The sequence below is a fragment of the Stigmatopora nigra genome, chromosome 22 (assembly GCF_051989575.1).
Source record: "Stigmatopora nigra isolate UIUO_SnigA chromosome 22, RoL_Snig_1.1, whole genome shotgun sequence".
Lineage (NCBI taxonomy): Eukaryota > Metazoa > Chordata > Actinopteri > Syngnathiformes > Syngnathidae > Stigmatopora > Stigmatopora nigra.
Genome location: NC_135529.1, coordinates 5,247,987 through 5,267,951, shown reverse-complemented (window position 1 = coordinate 5,267,951; position 19,965 = coordinate 5,247,987). Strand labels below are relative to the sequence as shown.

General features: G+C 43.3%; 1 protein-coding gene across 4 annotated transcripts in view; it reads right to left on the bottom strand.

Annotated features, from left to right (window-relative positions):
- The window catches only part of LOC144215377 (protein FAM222A-like), a 48,535-nt gene that overhangs the window by 13,556 nt on the left and 15,014 nt on the right, over positions 1 to 19,965 (bottom strand). For all 4 annotated transcript variants that reach the window (XR_013330415.1, XM_077744258.1, XM_077744256.1 and 1 more), the window contains exon 2: positions 7,011 to 7,153. Coding sequence is in view for 3 of the 4 variants with exons in the window: in XM_077744258.1 (XP_077600384.1) it covers positions 7,011 to 7,107 (97 nt within the window). In the remaining variant the exon portion in view is untranslated. The remainder of the gene's footprint in view (positions 1 to 7,010; positions 7,154 to 19,965) is intronic.

The following is a 19,965-nucleotide window of genomic DNA, read 5'->3' as shown; positions in this document are numbered from 1 at the left end:
TTCTGAGGGGGAGAGGGGCCTGGAGGCGGCTGGGCCGGCCTGTCAGAGCCCAGAAAGTGCTGCTGCACAGGCCTCCAGGTAAATGGAATAAGAAAGGCGCCTGCAGGCTGCCTGAGGCAAGCCCGGGCCCTTCTGTTCTATCATTTAAGAGACAAGTCGTTCACTGATTCCCAATTAATATTTAACACTGCATAGACAACAAGGCACTCCACTGCAGTACACATGCCAGGGGGTAAAAGAGAGCACAGGAGTGGAGAGGAGCAAGTTTTTGACCTTTTACAGACACTTTATTGCTGCTATTTTGGATTCAGGTTAAAATTGGTGAAGAGGAGAGAGAACACTGCATGAAATGTGGGCTAAAAAACACACTTGAACAAATACAGCCTCACATAGTCAGGAAAACAATAATATTTGAGATGTCTTTCAAGATATGGTTCTGACAGTTAATGTAAATATGTTTTTAGAGGGACTTTTTTGATGAAATTATTGACTTTTTCAAATGTCTAACAACTCTGAAATATTCTCAGATTTCCAGGGTCATCAAGGGGATTATCAAAGCCAGACATTTGCTTTTGATTAGGAAAACTGTCAACAACATTTTCTTTCAGTAATCGAATCATCACCAATGAAATGGTAAAAAATAATAGTTCAATCCACTATAAATGAAATAGATTGGTGGAAAGCTATCCAAATGTACCTTTGTATAGGCACATCACGGCTACGGCTGGGCTGCTCTCCCCACATAATGACTCTCTTTACAGCGAGACCTTTTGCAACAGCATATCGATCAATATTTACCATCTGTGTGTTTCAATCAAGGCTGCGAGGTTAAATGCACAGAGTTATTTACTGGAGTGGAAATGAAGACAGCAGCTTGAACAACAAAACAGAGTTGCTGCAGAGTGCCTTTAATTAAGCAGCAGGTATAGTACTTGTAAACACCCGTTTGTGTGATTGTTTGTTTGTAGATTAAATTTTATATATTGTGGTTAACAAAACAGTACTGATCAATGTTATAAATGTGTGGGTTGATATTTTAAAAAATAACATATGAGCAATTGATAATGGTCGGATTTTTAAAATAATGATAATCATAAGGAATAAATATTACATATGTTTCGGATTGACACCATCAATGTTGATTAATGTATTTAATTGAATTCTAAGCAGCAGGAAGAACGGGGTAGCTACTTAATGAGGACATCTGCCCTGTCCTCATATTAAGTGTGATTTACAAAAACATGATAGCAGATTACTCCTGGCTTAAATTCTTATATTTTTTTTATTTTTAGGGCACTCAGTGAATCCATTTGATGCCATTTACAGTGCTAAACATTAAAATAATTCAAATTTTTTTATTCGCCCCACCCAGTCAAAAAGGAATGGACACGTGGCGCTGTCTGTGGTCCTGAAAGACTAACATTCATAGTTAAACAGTGTAAAGGAGGACTTGGACATCGATTATCATCAATAGCAGGCAATTAAACAATTTAAAAAAATTATGTTAGTGGGAGCCATAATGAGTGTGTATTTCTCTATTTTTTTTTATTAATTTAGATTTACTTTTTATTATGAAGTTATTAATTTATGATTTAAGGATACAACCTACAGTCAATGGATATCTATTTTAATTCATTAATGATTAATAATATAAATGTTCTAATATATAACTATAAGGGTCAAACCTAGTGCCTACATGACCCAAAATGTGACCTACACATGTGGACGGCAAATGTATTTATTATTGTTGTTGCTTTTAATGATTAAAAACAGCCATTTACCCCAAAAGTGTTCATTTCATCTAATATCGGAAAAGCTGTTGGTAAAAATGTTGGTTATTTTTAATTCTGACATTTCAAAAAGTTTCCACTAGTGTGAAAAATCCATTCTCCCCATTGCCTCTCAGTTTCTACTGCCTTTTGCACAACAGCTCCCCTTACACCGGCCTCGTAAATGAGCTCTTTCAAGATGTGAAATCAGGCATTTAAATTCTTCTTGGGTTTGGTAAATGACATTTGCACATGCTTAATTCGTCCTTATTTGCATACAGGTCTCTCTGAAAGCACAAAACAAACTATGCATCCATTGAACGCATTTTACAAACGCCATCCTCCGCAGACTGATTTTCGCATCTGGTGGCACTCTCATTTAAAAATGCTCCAACCTTTAGTAAATTTCGCTCTTAGTGGATCGTTTCCTGTGCAAAATCAAAAGGACTAGGGACACTTTGTCCCCCCTCCATGCCCACCAGCCTGCCCCCACTCTCTGGCAGGCAAAGACAGAGGGTGTTGATGCCTGCACCTGCAGGGACACCCAAATGCCAGCTCGCTTTGGAAGTAGCAAGCTCGATTTCGATCCAGTTCCTGCTGTGAACACAGCTACAGCAGAGCCTCTCTTCCTTGAGCTCATCTCCCATGGCAGTCAGAATGCTTCACCCCCCGTGCACAAAGCAGAAGGCGAGAGGGCAGGGCGAAGGCAAAGCTCGGCGGGTCGCTGCGAGCCGGAAATGATCTTCCGTGTGCCAACAGCGTGGAGCCAACGTTTATAACCCGACACAAGGAGAGGCTTTGGCTGCTCAAAATGGTGGACTGCGATGCAAACCCACAATGAGATTGCAGGAGTAGTAAATTGGCAACACGTGCATATGACAAATATTGTATGACTTCCTGGAATAATCAGAATACCTATATGGACAGTATGGCATTCTAAATGGGACGAAGAAAAAAAGGCATAGATCAGTCAGTAGGGAAAAGGTCAAATAGATGCAGATTGTTCCAAGTTCCAAGAGGCAGGAAGATGCAAGAAAACACACTGTTTCAGCAAGTGTAGAATGAAGTGCAGCCTGGGATCTAACAAGTTATGTTAATGGGAGCGTGTTTTATTACTATTATTACTAGAAAGCTCTCTCGATCAGATACTCTTGTGCGTTATATGGATATTTTGGGACAGATTTGGTCACAAGACTGGATGCGATCTAGTTTTAAAAAGACCATTTTCTGAGGAGTTATCATCAGGGCTCACTAGAATATAAATAGTGAGTTTTTATTTATTGGTTGTATTATTTTTAACATTATTTTTACGGGTCGAAAAAAGCGTTTACACTATATCTGCCCTATGATTGGTTGACAACCATTTCAGAGTGTACTCCACCTGTAGGTAACTGTGATAGTACCCAGCACCCCTACCTCAAGATAAGTGGTTAAGAGGGATTAATTTATAAAAACAATATTGGATCGTAATAGGGAGAAAAAAAACAACTCAGAATCGGCACATCCCCAATTCTTACTTGCAGCCAAGCACACAAATTTCCTTCGACCAATAAGAAGCTAGAACGACTAATGTCAACAAAGTCGTATTGCCTTGGCACGCTTCAAATCAAACAAACTAGCATTAGTGCCAATGGAAAAGAGTCAGCGGAGCCGTGTTGAGCCTACGAGCCAGTCAGACTAGGGCTTGTTATTCCTGCTGCTACTTAGATCACCTATTAATATTGAACTGGAAAGACTGACATCATTGCACCCCACACAATAGGTGCAGCTTCATAATCTTCCCAATGTGTGCCTCATATCCCATTAGAAAAGCACGCTAAACATCGTGTACACCTCCCTGCCCCCTCCATTTAGCTAAAAGCCAGGCAAGCAAGCAAGTGTCTACCATCTCCGGCTTCTTTGCCATCAGAGGAACAGGGCTATTAGGAAGATCCCCAGGTGATCCTCCCTACTGTGTCCCAAGGCTATGTGATGGTTGGTCTCCATCCATCAATCTAGAGGAGGTTTGAACCTGGCCTGACACGGCATGAACCGCTGATATCGGGCCTTCTGGGAACGTCTCATCTACACCGGGCTGATTGGCACGCCAGGCCTGGCGGCGGATGTCGCGGGAGGTTACTGCTGCATGTGTGCTCCATCTACCCTCTGTGCGGGAGAGCGGCTGTGTGCACGGCTTTAAGGGCACATTTAGAAAAACAAATCGGGACTTTTATAGCAGTTGATTAAATGGATTTAACTCAGATTAAACTCTTCTATCCAATTTGCCCCCACACGCGGCTAAAACAGCTATTATCCCCAAAAAGGTTAGATAACTGCTAGCGCCACTCATTCTTTTTTTTTTCGCTCCCTCTTCCAACTCTGCAGGGACATTTAGGTTTGCCCACAAATCAGCAGATAATTCAACAAGCAAATGGAAAAGCTGACAAGATAATATTTTTGGAAATAGCCAGATCCCCATCCAACTGTCATGTAAGATTCTGAACCAGTTCTTTTTTTTTCTTTTTTCTACAGCTGACATGTGGCAGAGTAATTGCTGTCTGGACCAGAGAGGGGGCAGGTGGTAGTTTGTGTGGGAGTGCGTGTGTGTTCAGCTCTGTCAGTGTTACTCATCACCAAAGTGGAGACCTTCCCTCTCCTGCACCCCCTCTGCCCCTCTCAGACCTTCAGATCCACAGCGGAGGGTCGTGATGAAGGAGGAGTAACGCTAGGGAGGGTTGCCTCTGGTGGAGGGTGTCCAGGGTCACTGGCTTCTATTCACCCTTCTCCCCCTGCGTGGTCTCTCTCTCTCTTCCTCTCTCTATTTCTCCCTGGCTTCCTCTTTCTCTCTCTGGTCTGGGCAACCTCCCTCTGGGGCACAACATGATGAGAGGCACTGGCTCCACGGACGTCTCTGCCTTTCATGTCTCCATCTAGGCCAGCGGTGAAGAGACGCGGAGGCGAGGACGAGGGCTACAAATGTCACCCATAAGGAGGATTTAATTAAAAATGACAGCGGTTGGCGCGAGAGAGTGCAGCCACATATGCGTGGAATTTGGACGCAGTGAAAGCAAGTGCCTGTGATTTATAATTCAAGTAATGCTCTGCACTGCCTTTTAATTCCATGGCCAAAGGAAGAAAAAATATCAAAAGGCCGCCCCTATGAAGCTAATCCAATATGATATTTTTAAGGGCAGGCGGTCAATGGCTTTCTGAAAAGCCGGCTACTCCTGGCTCTATCTCGCCGCCCGCTGTCTCCGCCCTGCACGCCGCTCCACCCCCAGCCCCCCCGCCAGCCCGGGCTGTGATAATGGAAACATCCTACTCTCCGCCTCCCGTTTCTCCTGCTAAGCTCGGCGCGCTTGGGGGAAATTGATTGTCTGGCGAGCCGATCTGAACGCTTCCAGCTGATGGCAGAGCCTGTTAAGTCCTTTTTTATTGAGGGTATGAGGGATTTTTAATGGGAGTCGCATCAATGAACTGTGCAGTCACTCGGCATCTGCATGCGTTTTGTTTTGTTTTTTTGGTGTTATGTTTTTTTTTTTGCAAAAACCCATTTACCCTCCCGTTCTGGCCCTCTCTCATTTTTACACGCTTGCAAACTGGCGCACATTACAGTCAAAAGGACAGAAGGGGAAAATGACACATTACGCCTGTTTCAGTGCCAGGTACTAATCCTTTTCCTGTATGCACGCTCACAGAGTCTTTGTGTGGGGTGAATTTTGGTATGGGTACCTCCCATCGAGATCTAACAGATGCCGGCACAAAGTAGGAGCCAAACAAGACAAGAACCGGCTCAATGTGGCCCATGTCTGAGATTTAAACCAACCCCAGTGGACCTTCTTCTGAGCAACATTCACATATATTTGACATCCACATTATCTATTCTTAATTCAGTTGGTTATAATTGAAATAACATGTCTTAACGCAGGTGGAAAAAAGGTGAAAAAAAGGCATGAGGAGAAGTGAAGGAAATTTTCTTTTACACGTTTAACATGAATCCTGACTCAACGTATCCTCAATAGATGAATCCTACCATATTAGAAAGAAATGGATAAAAGTGATATTTTACAGGACCTTTTTCCCCATTTTGTAGTTCCGATTTACTTACATTCTCCACCTCAAGAAGCACTTTTGTTAAAGATCCCTCAATTATATAGTACTTGTAATGCATACATGAATTTTACACCCAGATGATTTTGGCCGTCATCCAATTACACACCATCTCAGAACCGTGGGGTTGAGAATAGTGTCTGTTAACTGCTATCACTGGCAGTCACTTGGCTTGGTTTGACTACTTCCCATCCTAACAGACCTCAAATATAAGTGTTAAATAGATGAAGACATTTTGTTAATCTGATAAACATAGATTTGTCAAATCCCAATTGAACAAAGAAATAGTTCATGTAAGCACAGTGAAGTACTTTACTTGTAATCATTTCCTGCAATGAAAAGTCAATAATTGTTTGGACCTTAGAGGTAATGGATAAGTTTTAAGGCTTTCCCTACTGTCCACCACAGAAGAGATAAGTATGCAAGCTCTTGTTTCTCAGATGCGTCTTTCGTCTTTTAATCAAGCCGGGATGTTTTTTTACGGCTGCCTCGCAAACACAAAAAAAAACACTTCAAAGTTGTCATTACGGAGGCACGAATCAACAGAGAGTTAAAAGGGATATCAAAGGCCTAGACTCAAATTAAGATCCAATCACTCCTCACGCTATCTGTTCGCTGCAGCTGCAAACTGGTCTCAACTAGTTAAGCGACTCAGCAACAACTCATCTTTGTCCCCCTGCACCGTTTTGCGAGTGGACAGAGGGTGGTGCCGGGAGAGCCAACACAGCAGCTGTCATGCTTTACAGGCGCCCCCAACCAGACACTGTAAATGTTTACAGACCCCTCGGGGTCACTGGGGGCCATGAGGCGCGTTAAAACACTGTCTGCTCAGCCCTGTTGACACGATGGCACAATCAGCACAGTTAAGCGCCTCCACTCGCAATGACGGGCCAAACAACACGGCAATCTGGGCTTAAAAGTGCACGTTTACCCATCCAAATGTTTGGAATTCCTCAGAGAAGCGAGGCATCGTGGCGATACAAACAGCAGAAACCAGAAAGTGCATTTTATGCTCACTGATTTACTGTCAGGGTCAGCAGTCTCTTTCCATGGGTGGCCCTGACTGATTAACGGGGGGTTATGTGGACACAACTGTGTGCACTCACGGTCAATTCCTGGGCTGGGGCGCCTGCAAAGTTTTTGTGAACTTACATTTGCGTCCCAGGGCTTGCGGTGGCTCCAGGCTCTTGCTGGCACACACCGGGTGCTGTGGTGGAGGGTTCTGCCTCCTCTGCAGACAGGCCAGCATGGCGAGGTGGGCACAGTACGACAGCCGGGGGAGTTCTGCGGCCAACCTGGAGTGCAAAAAAACATATCGAGTCAGTGAAATCAAGGACTGGATTTGGGGTCAAGGCTTGTGTTTTGGTAGGATGGCTATGAGGGAGAACATTTTCAGAATAAAATGTTCTAAATAAGAGTAAAGGAATCATAACAACCATTCTAAGATATGTTGTTTGTCACAATAAGACAATCAGTGATATACCATTCCTTTCAAATAAGGTGCATTTAAATATTTTATTTGTTTCCCAAATATTGACATTAATCCAGTACACATTTAGTAAAAAATCCAGGTAGTAATGACCTCATATCTATTGGTTTGCTTGCAAGATTTTGGACAATGAGGGGAGAAAGCTTTTTTTTTTTCAAGATTTTAACAATGCATAGTTGCAACAAGCAATGGCAAATAAACAGGTGTGTATTGTGTTCAAGTACAACTCCAGGTGCTTCAGACAGGACAAGGGAATTAAATTCCAAATACTTCTGTAAAAACCTGACGTATGACTCATGTTCGGTCATCTGGTGACTAAATGAGTGTCTATTGCGCACTCGGTATGCCTTAGTTAAAGCTCGCCTAGATTTGGAGGCTTTCGGAGCTGCATGCGTTGACTGATAAACACACACCTGCGCCGGGGATTTCTCAGCTGACCCCCCCCCAGCTCAGTGCACAGTGTTGCTCCACACAGCTAGCCAAGCATATCTCCTGCCTATGAAACCCTGCTCACAACAAACACACAAGTAGCAGCACTTTAGCACATTCCTCTCAGGGTGGCGTGCACGTGGTGATTGATGGCGTTATCTATGGACAGGCGTGGAAAAAAAAACAGCAGTCTGACTGCTAAGCATGCAGTAGCCCTGGGGGGCTGTCAAGGAGGGCCTTGGGGGACGACTGGTGTCTGCATGTATGAAGAGCCCTATTCTGTACAGTGCTCTGGTGTTTGTGTTTATGAGCAATTTCAATGGAGGGTGGGGGAGACTGCCAACCGTACATCACGCCGGGTGACGGCACTAATCAATCTCTCTCCAGGCTATAAATCTATACTCTGCTCTTTCTTTTTCCCCCTACAACCACCTTCACACCGGAAAAAAAGTGAGGCAGTGGCTGTTAGTTTCCACTGGGGAGAAAAATAGAGACAAATATTCGCTATATGGGATTAAATGGAATTTATATGGGAAGTGAAATTGAATGTTGTTTCCTCCATTTGCAACCGTTAAGCTACTGATTAATTAACTCATTCTTTGCCACCGAGTGTAGTGGATGGGTACCGTTATGTATGTATGTGCAGTTGATTTATTAACCGCACCATTGTACAAAAAATAAAAACAATCACTAATCTAGCAAAATTGAGGACATCATTTATCTGGACCGTGACAAAGCAGTTTCACAATAGTGACTGATTATGACCTCTCTTGTTGGATTATATAGCAGATGAGGACAGTTAAAGTCAAACCATGGCGGTTCACAAAGTGTTCTTATGTGATAAGAATTGATATTCCCGCACTCAACGGAAATTGTTTGGTTCCCAGGGAACAGGCACTCTGACTGTAGAATGTCTACGCAAAGAGTCGAGCTGTGTGTGTAAAAAAGAATTGTGGCCTTGATATTAGGTCTGTCAGAACCTTGTGTCCAAAATGCATCGCTATGAATCACTATCTTGCCGACCTCCTTTCATATTAAAACAAAGAACTGCAGCAAATATTTCATCTCGGCTGTCGGTGCCTGCGTCAGCCATATTATTGAAAAATGATTTGTCATGGGCTTGTCTGAAACAGGTGTCCTGTTATTTATTTCGCCACCAGATTAACATTACACAGCCTGTTACCTTGCTTTTATACAGTCGCTGATGATTTAACTAACAAAGCAAGAAATTATAATGATTACCAAACAAATAAATGATAATCAGCAACACTGCCATGAATGGAAAAATTGAAAAAAAACATTTTTTAAATCATAATACTGACATCCTATGTAAAATCCCCCTCGGTCTGTTTTTACACACACTCCTGATGGAAAAGAGGGACCACTCTTTTGCTCTCCAGGTGCTTGTGAAAAAAGAGAGGTCGCACATAGTGTCCAACCATAGTGGCACTTTGAGCTCATTACTGTCATTTCCCATAATCCATTTCTCTGGGTTTTCTCTACTAAATGTCGCCAGTATCCCATCCTTACAGACCATTTGTTAAAAGAGAAGACGGGTCCATGTGCTGTAGATTGGTGATGATAATATCGGGGTAGGGTGGGCTGGCTTTGTCCACATTTTTTTTTTTTTTACAGTGCGTGAAATAAAAGACAATCGCATAACTGCGCTCCATTTTTCTCCATTTGCCGATCCCCAAGTGTATTTGGAGGCATTCTGCGTTGAGGAAAAAGAGCCACTCTTTTCAATTCAATTTGAAGCACCAATTTTCTCCCATTATTGCCTTTCAGAGCGAGGCAGACGGGGCAAGTCTTAGGCTTGTTTGTCATGCCGCCGTCTCTTTGCCTCATCTCTTTCTTTGACGAATCCTGCTGCTTAGCAGATGTCGATCAGTGTCAGGAAATGATGCTCCCAGCGAAAAACGCTTTGACCCATCATAGCAGCTGCTGTAAAATAGCCCGTCATGCTCGGATCAATCGCCTTGAAAACGTTGAAGAATGCCAGAAAGTGGGCTCATTCAAAGCACCAGCACTTGACTTGCTCATCAAATCCACTCACAGCTCTCCTATTACGCCAGCGTGGCCATATCTCCAAAGCCAGGATGTCTATCGTTCTGATAACACTGCTGCTGGGTTGGCAATGGGGGCGGGAAGGATCTGTCCCATGAGATGAGGGAATGAGCCGGAATCAAGAGCCAGTGGGCTCGGCCAAGGGCTATTTCTTCGTTAAAAGGTTCTTAAACGGCAGAGGAGATCAGAGGAGACGTCTCTGCGCACCCAAAGCTGTCTGTCGAGATAAGCATCCTGCAAAGTGGAGGGTGTAACAGGCCGCCCGGGTGAAACAACTCTCTGGTTATTTTTGTGTGTACGTTTTAAGATGGACATGCTCAAGTGGAAGGCTGGTAATAGGGCTAGTGAAAGGATCACACTGAAAAATAAGTCTAATTTACTGCATTTTGCTCCGTATTGCAGTGAAAATTCTGTTGAGGCAAAGCCAAATGTTGCTCACTAAACAAGTAAATGACATTTCACAATAATGAGATTCGTTCAAATCCTGACTTCATTCTCAGAATTCTATTAAGAATCAATTTAGCTGTCGTATGCGATAGCTATTGATAGGAAAACTGAAATTATTTTGGTTTTGATTAGAAAAATATATACAATGTGACGAGATGAGATAGCAGTTCTTAAAATAAACTGTTATGGACCCTCTTTTTTATCATCGATGTATTTCTCAAGCTAAATTCCTTCTAGTTGCAGTAGACGTTTAAAATGATTAAGAAACTGAAGAATCTGGTGTTTAAATTGTTACCGTGAGTGTATAATCATTGCAGTGGATAGATGACCAATAATCTAATGTATTTTACAAGTAATGGTTATGTCAGACTAGATTGTGTGGAGGGAGCAAAGAACAAAAACAGCACTTTGTAATGTAAACCAAAGTGGTGGCGGGAAGCCTCTAAAAGTAAACGTTTTAACTGCAGGAAATCCAATAGAAAACTGATGGTAGATTTTTTTTTTTTAACTAACAGAGCAAATACTCAAAATGTCTTGCCATTCTTAGCACTCCCCATTGAAGTGTTTAAATCTTTCCCCCAAAAAAAACCCTCCACCTTCTTAGAATGGGACCACTCGTGGACCATCATCCTGGCAAAGCTCCACCAGAATGAATTGGGTGGGTGCGGCTTGAGCCTAATTGAATGGTGACCCTGCTGGCTCACTGTGGGACACCCCATGCCGTGCTTTTAACAAGCTGCTGTGTCTCTTCTCTTAATAAGCCCAAACAAGTTAATCCAATCGACACACTCTAACCCTTTCCTTTTCTTTAACAAGGAACTGCACTAACCCCGTAATCCCTCACCCGCCTCCCTTGTCCGTCACCGCGCCGTCACACGAATACAGAGCGAGAGGGAGAAAGGTTCCATTAGCAGAGACGGGCAGGCAGTAAAAGCCTTCCGCTCGCCACTTTCCTCCACACATGGGCGCAAAAAATAATGTGCTGTACATTCCAAATGCACATATGCGAGAGAGCTCGTCCATTTTGGACCGGGTTGTGCTCGATGACCCCATTGAAAGTGAGCAAACAAACAAACAAACAACACAGTGAGGGGACATTTGCACGCACTGTGGGACATAAAAAAAGGGCATTGTTAGCCAAGCCTCCCAGCTTCACAAACACAAGCCACTGATTCTCTCACAATACGAGCCCCTGGATGCACTCACCCACTAGCACTCTGCGCAGCTTCACAGCAGCACAATAAATAACCCGCACAACAAAAGGCCATTGTGTGTAAAAGCCAGCCGTTTAGGCATCATTGCCATGATATACAGTGGCAGAATACCATACCGACAGCCCGGTTTCACGCATACGAGGCCATGTGTTGCCGTTATTGAGGCTTACGCCGCCCCGTATTCCGTGCTGACATATTTATAAGAGCGGATGAAGGGCATCTTGGCACAGACGTTCAGCTGCGAGGCCTCCGTATACCAGTCAGCTTCGATAGCTTCATCCACAGCGTAAAGGGTGAGGAATGTCTGGCAGTCCAATAGCAGCGAGCCGCCTGTCATCTCTGATCAAAATACGCCTGTCTAGACTAATGTCAACCCTGTAATCGCAATGAAGACTAATTGACTGCACAGCCAAGCGCTGCATCTTTGATTTCATTCGGGCTAAATGGAAGACGCAAAAGGCAAATAGATTCACCATGCTGAAGCCGTGGAGAACATTAAGGCAAATGAGGCGTCCTCTATCAAAAGAAACACTTGTTTTTTTTTTTCGCTATGTCCTGCATGGTGGATTTCTTATAAATAACACATTTTCCTAAAACAAAACATTACTTATTTGCATGGAACACTAAGGTTTGTGAGGAAAAGTATTTAAAAGATGGACACTTAGTGTTAAATGATTACTAGAGTCAGATCAACATGAACAACAGCCTCAGGGTTCCAACATAAATTAAAAAAACATGGGCACTGTCACATTTATTCTAGTGAATAATGATTATAAAAGTAGAATTTAAAGAATCCACTCAATACACACAAACTAAAATGAATACACAATGAATGTGATGGCGTTACATCAATGACACCTCAAGTAAAGCCGCAAGACATTTTTTCGAGTTCGCGGCTGAGTTTGACCCTAAATAAGGATTGATTTGTGTGTTAAAAAGGCATATATAAAATATCAATTGTCAAAAGTTTATTCATAATCCCTACAGTGATATAACAGGTTAAGAGAGCTGACTGAGAATGAATGCATAATTTGTAATGTTAAAGATGAACGTTAAAAGAATGGAATAACAATGTCTACCTTTAAAAGAGGGATATATCTTTTGCAATAATGACTGCACGGTGTTTGGGGCCCCTGCTGGGAAAATGTTAGCTTCTCCATGGTGCAAGCAAAAGTGCTTTTAGAACATGAGAGAGTCTCTTGTGCTCCTGCTGATACCAGCCGAAGACTTTGAGGGAGGCGTGTGTGGCTTAAAGTTGTCAAGTAAAACCGCAGGGGAAAGTCTTATGAGTTGGTCGTATTGTTTTGTAGTGACGTTGCCTGTCATCTAACCGCACTTTCACGTGCACGCCTAGTGAAAGTTGAGCAGAGCAGCTACGCACACTAAACTGGTGATCACAGGTGCAGTCTTCTTCAGAGCCTCCATGCTGGTTTTGTGAATGTTAATGTTCTGCATACATGGAAATCCATAACCGCTGTGAAAAATGAGCAGCACTTTCTTGGCTCTCCTACTTGGATTTATATTTTCTCCATAAACCTGAATTACACACCATTTATATAGCATTGTGGCTATCGCGAAAATGTCTTATTCTAAATGTGGCACAATCTTTTATTGTTCCAGACAGGCCCATTCACAGCTTAACACGGCAACAATAAAACAAGGGATCTTTTTTCCTCCTCCCCCTTCACCCATCATCCTACAGCTTGCTTGAATATTCAAACAGTTTCCATTGTCTTTCTGTGTTTTGTTCATTGTTTGTTATGCTGTCATTTCTCTGTTTGGCCCAAGAACTTCAAAGAAAGGCTTATGTCAGTTTATGATGAAACGGTATGAGCGGGCGAGTGGAATGCATAAAAAGAAAAGGAAAACCTTCCATCAGAATGGCCCTGCCTCAAAATTCATGCTTATTAAATGCTGCTCAATAAATCAATGATATATAATTAAATTCAAAGAGTGTGATTCCTTGCCTCGGCTGCTTGAAGCCTGACTCCACACATTGCTCTCTGCCGTGCCTAAGGTGACCCCAATTCCCATGGTCCTTTCACTGGAGGGTGTCACAGATCCAATACTCAGTCATGCATAACATTAGTGCGCCGCCAAGCCCAGGAGGCAATCAAATTGCACACCGGTGAAATGTTGACAGTGAACCCAGTTGATATATTTGAAGTGTAACAAAAGGCGTTTTTGCTCTGCTGAATAGACAAAACAACTGAGGATGACACAACTGTTCATCCGTAATGCGAGCAAAGGAACGGGGATTCAATTTGGCAGCCTTTTACTTGCGAGTGGGTGCCGTCCAGCTGTCCAAGATTGACTGGACCAGACAAAATGAGATCTGAGATCAAGAGGGAGGATGCAGCTGATAATCACTATCTAAGACACAAGGCCAGATTTGTAGACCTTCTTTTTGCTCTACAAAGTAGGAAGTAGATTTCAACAAAGACAGCGGTTAAGGAGTAATAAGGGCTTGCGTTCCCAAGCCCAGAAACGCAAATAGAATGACATCAAGGGGCCAAAATGGTCTGGGACATGAACATGAAAATGACAGTGCTGAAATGGTCATAATCCATATTCAAACAACACATGATACCGCAATTCCTTAACCTTGCATTTACTGTGATTACTGTATGTTACACTTTTACACAACACATGATCAATCAAGAAACTTTTTTCGTAACCAAATCTACTCTAAACAAGTGAGACAGCCTTAACTGAAATAGGAACGGACATTGTGTAAAACACAATATTTACTGATTCAATTCCATTGACTATCGCCATCAGGAGCAGCCAATCAGTAAAAACAGTTGATGAAAAGCATGACCACCCGCAAACACACAAATACCCACTATTCCAAACTGAAGTGGAAACATGGAACCTATAGAAAGCAAGTCCGTCCCCCGAAGTGCAATGATTTAAAGCATTGATCGCTTGTTTTTCCAGGCAATGGCTTGGCGTCACTGAAAGGGTCAGGTTATAATGATCTCAAATATGGTAGGTTTACTTGACAATGGCAACCTGATAAGGGCTGCATGTTATCAGACAATTTGACCAGCCACAGGCAGAAGGAAAAGGTCATCGGGGAGACAGTAGCACACGCGCCCACTCATGGATTCTTGATCCATTTGTTGTCATGTATTTGGACTGGTGTTCCGTTTCGGGTTCCACTTCAAGGAGAAAACAGCTGGCATTGAGCATTACTCATGTGCTGCCATGACTTAAAATGATCAGACATTGCCAGAGACGCTCATTTGAAGTTTCAAGCAGGATACACAGAAGATGAAACCTGATATATTTGAGTTGGAGTGAGCATGCAACTGTCACCGAGATCAGGTGCAAAGCCTGTTAACGTTTCTCTGAGCTCCACATGAAGGAACTTGGTCAAAGTCATTTAGTTTATTGATGTTTCCGGCAGAGATTTTTCATGGTAGTCGAGCTTCCAAACACATCAAACATATCAGGAATAAGTAAGAAAAAAAATGCCTTAGAGACATCCGTCTCCCTGCACACTTCAAGTCAGATGAGTTCTTTCAGCACTACGTGCTCCAGCATCAGTGCCTGAGTTTGTCCTTCACAAGAGACAGGTAACACTGCCAAGACCCGGTAATTAGTGCAGATGGAGACTAGAATACTTGCTATGCCTCCCTGCAAAAATGCCAAGGGAGGCAATCTATAAATTCCTGCATATTAATGCAGTTTAAAACCACTCCAGACACCTTGCTGGAGGCAGGTGATAATAAAAAGAGGAAGGCAGACTACTTGGCACACAGCTGCTGATACGATAGGAGTTCTGTCTCAGCAACTTCCTAACCAAAACCACATCTGCACACCCACACTAAGTAACTTGATCATCTTTAACCCTATTCCAGAAAATGGTCTCAAAATCCTGACCCCGGGCTTTTTCAACTTGGTCCCTATCAATAATTAACCATTAATCTAAACCCCTATTTTCCTTGGGTCATCTTTTTACCCCATTGTCCCTGCTCCTCCATCCATTTCTCCCCTTGAGTCTCTAAGATCTGGTTAGAGATGCCATTAGCATGAGAAAGCAGGCTGGTAATTGTCTTTACCCTGCTGAGTGATCCCTGGATAGAGGATTAGCTTCGAGAAAGCCTTATTTCAACTGGGAGCACAGATGCTGCCCACAGCCACCCACTTTAGATTAGATTAGACTGCAGTGGGATGAAACCCAACGGTAGATTCAGGCAAAATTAATGGATAAGTGCAGACAGGAGGTTAACAGCAATAAACCTACTTTACGTTGCTGCCTTTCAAATCTTTGAAGGTGGTTGAGCTCCATTTTTTTTAAATGTACCAAGAAAGGGGTTGAGAAAGTTCCTTTCCACCCCCTTCTCTCTCTCTGACAAACACAGAGTACAGTATTTAGCACTGCATCCCCCTAAATCATTCCCCTGGGCCACCCTGTCCGTCGCTAATCTGCCCGCCACCACCCACTCATAAGGAGGTGTCACATTTCTGGCGCTCTTCCACAGGATTAGCGCTTCAAACACTACAGCCTCTCCTCTTGACCTTTCCACGGAGATGATCGATTAAACCCATTGGATTTATTCCATCAACAGGCAGACATCACATCAAAAAGGCAAGAATTTCACCTCAGAGGCAGGCCTAAAATCCATATAATCTTCGCAAGGGTTCCAGTTTTTACTAGCTTTGGCAGCCCACTTCTCACATAGCATCAATAAGCACTTTTCTTCCGAGGCTGTTTGCTATCTGAATGACTGCAGCTCTTTAATTACTGAAGCAAATGACAACGGCAACCGAGAGGCGTTCTTTTGCAATCTGTCCTCCTTTGAAGCTGCGATGCGAGAAAAACTGTTTAGCATGCACTACTGCCAGAAAATGACGGAAAACTTTCAATCGGAACAATGACAACGACAATAGCGCAGAACTCTGCCAAGGTTTAACCGCGGTTTTGTCTGCCTAAATTGCAGCGCAGGGGCAGTTTTTGCAATCAGCAGTGCACGCTCTGACAAGAACAAGACAATCAAAGTGATACAAATGCAAATGACGGGAATCTCACTCAAGTCACTTTCAGACATAAAGAACTGCAATTTTACCGTATGACCTGAAATCGACCTAGATTCCGGCTTTCAGACACAGAGCCATGAGCCAGAAATTACACAGGTCAGCGTTCAGACCTAAACTGAACCTGGTAATGTTTCAAACCTCAAGCGAGGTGACGAGGTAGTACATTTTCGTGAAACGTCAGAGTCCAATGCGCTGATACATTGCTGCAAAAACTGCATTCCTCTAATATTGGTTTTCTCCAGATTTTCACATATAACAAGAACAAGTGCCACCCCTCTATGGGATTTCATGGATTTTCATTTATATGTAAATCCTACTTAAAAAGAACAACCTCAACAACAAATGCTGATTACTTAAAAGAATACCTGGCACTTTCATGCTTGCAGAAGTAATGACATCAGCGCACGATGTTTTCTCAGTGTCCACAAAATTACTAACGAGGGCTATAAGCAAAAACCCAGTGAGAGTATCAAAAGGCTCTGTGACACTCCTGTTGCGTGTGAGCCATTACGGTGCAAAAGTGTCAAATTGCAGTTTTCATACTTGATCACCTCTGCATGCTTTATGGAATAACAACAAAAGCGTCCAATCAAAGAAGAGAAAACGCAAAAGGACCTCAACACATTACGCATCACTTCCAATATCATCCGTGGATGTTAAAAGACGAAAGGAATTCAGTATGAAACCCATTTCATTTGACTGGCTCTCCCTCTGAGGAGCCCTGATACATGAGCCTTTTCTCGCTCATGATCGTACCAGCCCGTTAGCCGCTTTATGCTAATCACATCCTATTAGAATAATGAGGAAACGCCACCAATCCCACTTGCTCATTCTGCCTGCATCCTTGACGGGAGATTCTCTGATAGACACAAATTCCTTCTCCATCTATAAAGCTCTTCTCATGCATTTTTAATAGAATCTATTACTTTAGGATTAAATTATAAAAGACTGTCCTGTTTAAATTTTTAATAGTTTGCATAATTGGTATCAGGCTCGAAATGTGAACAAGAAAATAGCCAGTTTGTCCAGGAAAGGAAGGGGAAATTGGCCTTACCACTCAACACAAAAGTAACGAACAGGTGAGTAGTGCAGGCACCTGAAACAAAAATCAGATGATGGGGCAGTTGCAGCCCTCCACAGAACTTTTCGTAAACTTATCAAGTATCCAAGCACTTTATTGAGCCTTTAATGGGAATGTTTATTCCTCCTCTCAGTTGTGGGCAGATTAGCCGCAAATTGGATGTCATCTTCCATTGTGTATTCCAATAAAGACAACGCATACATGAGGGCAAATGTGGCATCGCCTCTAAAGTGCCCTTAGAAATCTCCGCACGTCACCATCCCCCAAATTAGCACCGCAGGGACACCCTCCTCACCGCCCCCGCCTGCTGGCGGCGGCGCTTTGGCGTATCTGTAGCGGGGAAAATATTTCACACTGCATGAATTATTAAGTGAGGGGCCAGTGCTAAGCAGTGTGGAGATAGACCCGTTATTCACAGCTCTATTGGGACAGATGCATCGGAAAGCCTGGGCCTCTCGCCTATCAGATCGTTTGTCACCAGCGATAGACAATTTACAATGAGAGAAGTTTTCAATTTATTCATTCCGCTGCCACTGCAGTTTTCTGCCTCCACTCCTTCCACTCCTCAAACATCCTCCCTCTGCATCCACTCTGTTCCTTCAGCACTGTCTCCTCTGGTGAGAAGCTCTACACCTGAACCAACCCACTTATCTCCGGCTGATACCGGAGTTCGCTTTGTCTTTTTTGTCTGCTAGGAGGAGGAAAAGGGGGACCTGAAGCGCAAGTGCAAAAAGACATAACCAGAGCAGTTTCATCGTCTGAGTGGAAGAAAGGTATGGCGGGCAAATGCTGTGACAGCCGGGAGGGGGATTTCGGCACCTGTGGCGACACGGTGGCTGCCTGTGGCACCAAAGAACAGGAAACAGGAGATGAGGGTATTTGGTTGAGCTTATTCAGAGCAGAAAAAGAGGCAGGACCACCCTATTAGATAGAAACTAAACAACCAAAATAAAATATTCCTTGTTTTCTACTGCCTAACTCACAAAATAAAAAGGGGGGAAAGGATTGTGAAAGCCTAGAAAATGCAAACAAGATAATTAGATGAAATTGTTGACTTGAATTGTGGCATGAAATGCAACCCACGCATGAGGTTTTCTTTTGTTTGGTGGAAATTTGATTTAGTACAAAGCAGCGCTTTCCAATTCCGCCAAATAAAAACTCCCACACGCAGTCAGACAGTGGACTCCAGCACAACTGTCTGGGAGACTGCAGCATCAACATTAATTACAGAATGACCACCTTTTTTTTAAATTCAAAGTGCTAAAAGTACCTGTCCTGATAAAAAACAACCCTCGAACTTCACACTTCTCCTTTGACATATTATGCATGGAATAACCAGGCTTTAACTACTCCCATTTCTTGCAGGTATGAAACGATCTTCTGACCAAAAATCCAAGACTCCAAAAATAGACAGATTGGGAGCCAATAATATGTATAAGATGGGGACATCAATTATAAGTAAGGAGTAAAAAAGAACATCAACTATTGAAGTGTAATTAATCAAAAACAAGTGTTTCTACCTTACCTTTGACAATTGCCAAGAGGTTCTAATACTGCAAAGACTGAATAAAATATAGCAACTTTTGTCGCTAAACACAGCCGTTTATCGTCAATCATATAGACGACATTTTCTGCAAGCAAACTGTATCACACAAACATTTTTACAGCACAGGACTATCACCAAAGGATGTCACGGGCTTTTGAAGCTCGAACCGAGTGAGAGCCCTTCACCCAAAAGAGCCAGCGACAGCGTTTCTTGCCTGCGAGGATCTGTGAATGCCCAACGTAAAGCCCTTGATGTGAAAGGCAGAGATTTGAGATAAATGTCTTCACAGTCAAGGCCTTTGCTCTCTTTCTGATGATGCATTCTTACACACAAAACCTTTGCCACTCCCCTTCACGTACACATTCAGATAAACAGCGTTACACATCCCAGCGAGGGCACCATGTGTTTAGGGACAAGGTGACCCTGTTGCCTAGGGGCCTGTGAACAGGCACAATGAAGGCCTCTCATCCCGCACACACCCAGCCAGTCGTGTTCTCAGCGATGACTGGCGGGTGAAGGTGGGGGGGTTGAGAGAGCGTGCATGGTGACACCCTGCAAATGCAGTGTTAAAACCCCTTTCAGGAAGCCCCCTGACATAGCCCCTTTCATACCCTTGCACAGACGGCGCAAAATCCCTGGTTGTAACCCGGAGTCACGCAGTCAACAGATGGAGCGGCTATTGAGTGAAGGATTGCGGCGGTAGAGGCGGCGGCTCCTCATCCATCCCCGCTGGAAACAATGGGGCAGCAGGTCAAGAGTGTTTTCTCCGAGAGGAGGGGGTCAGGGGT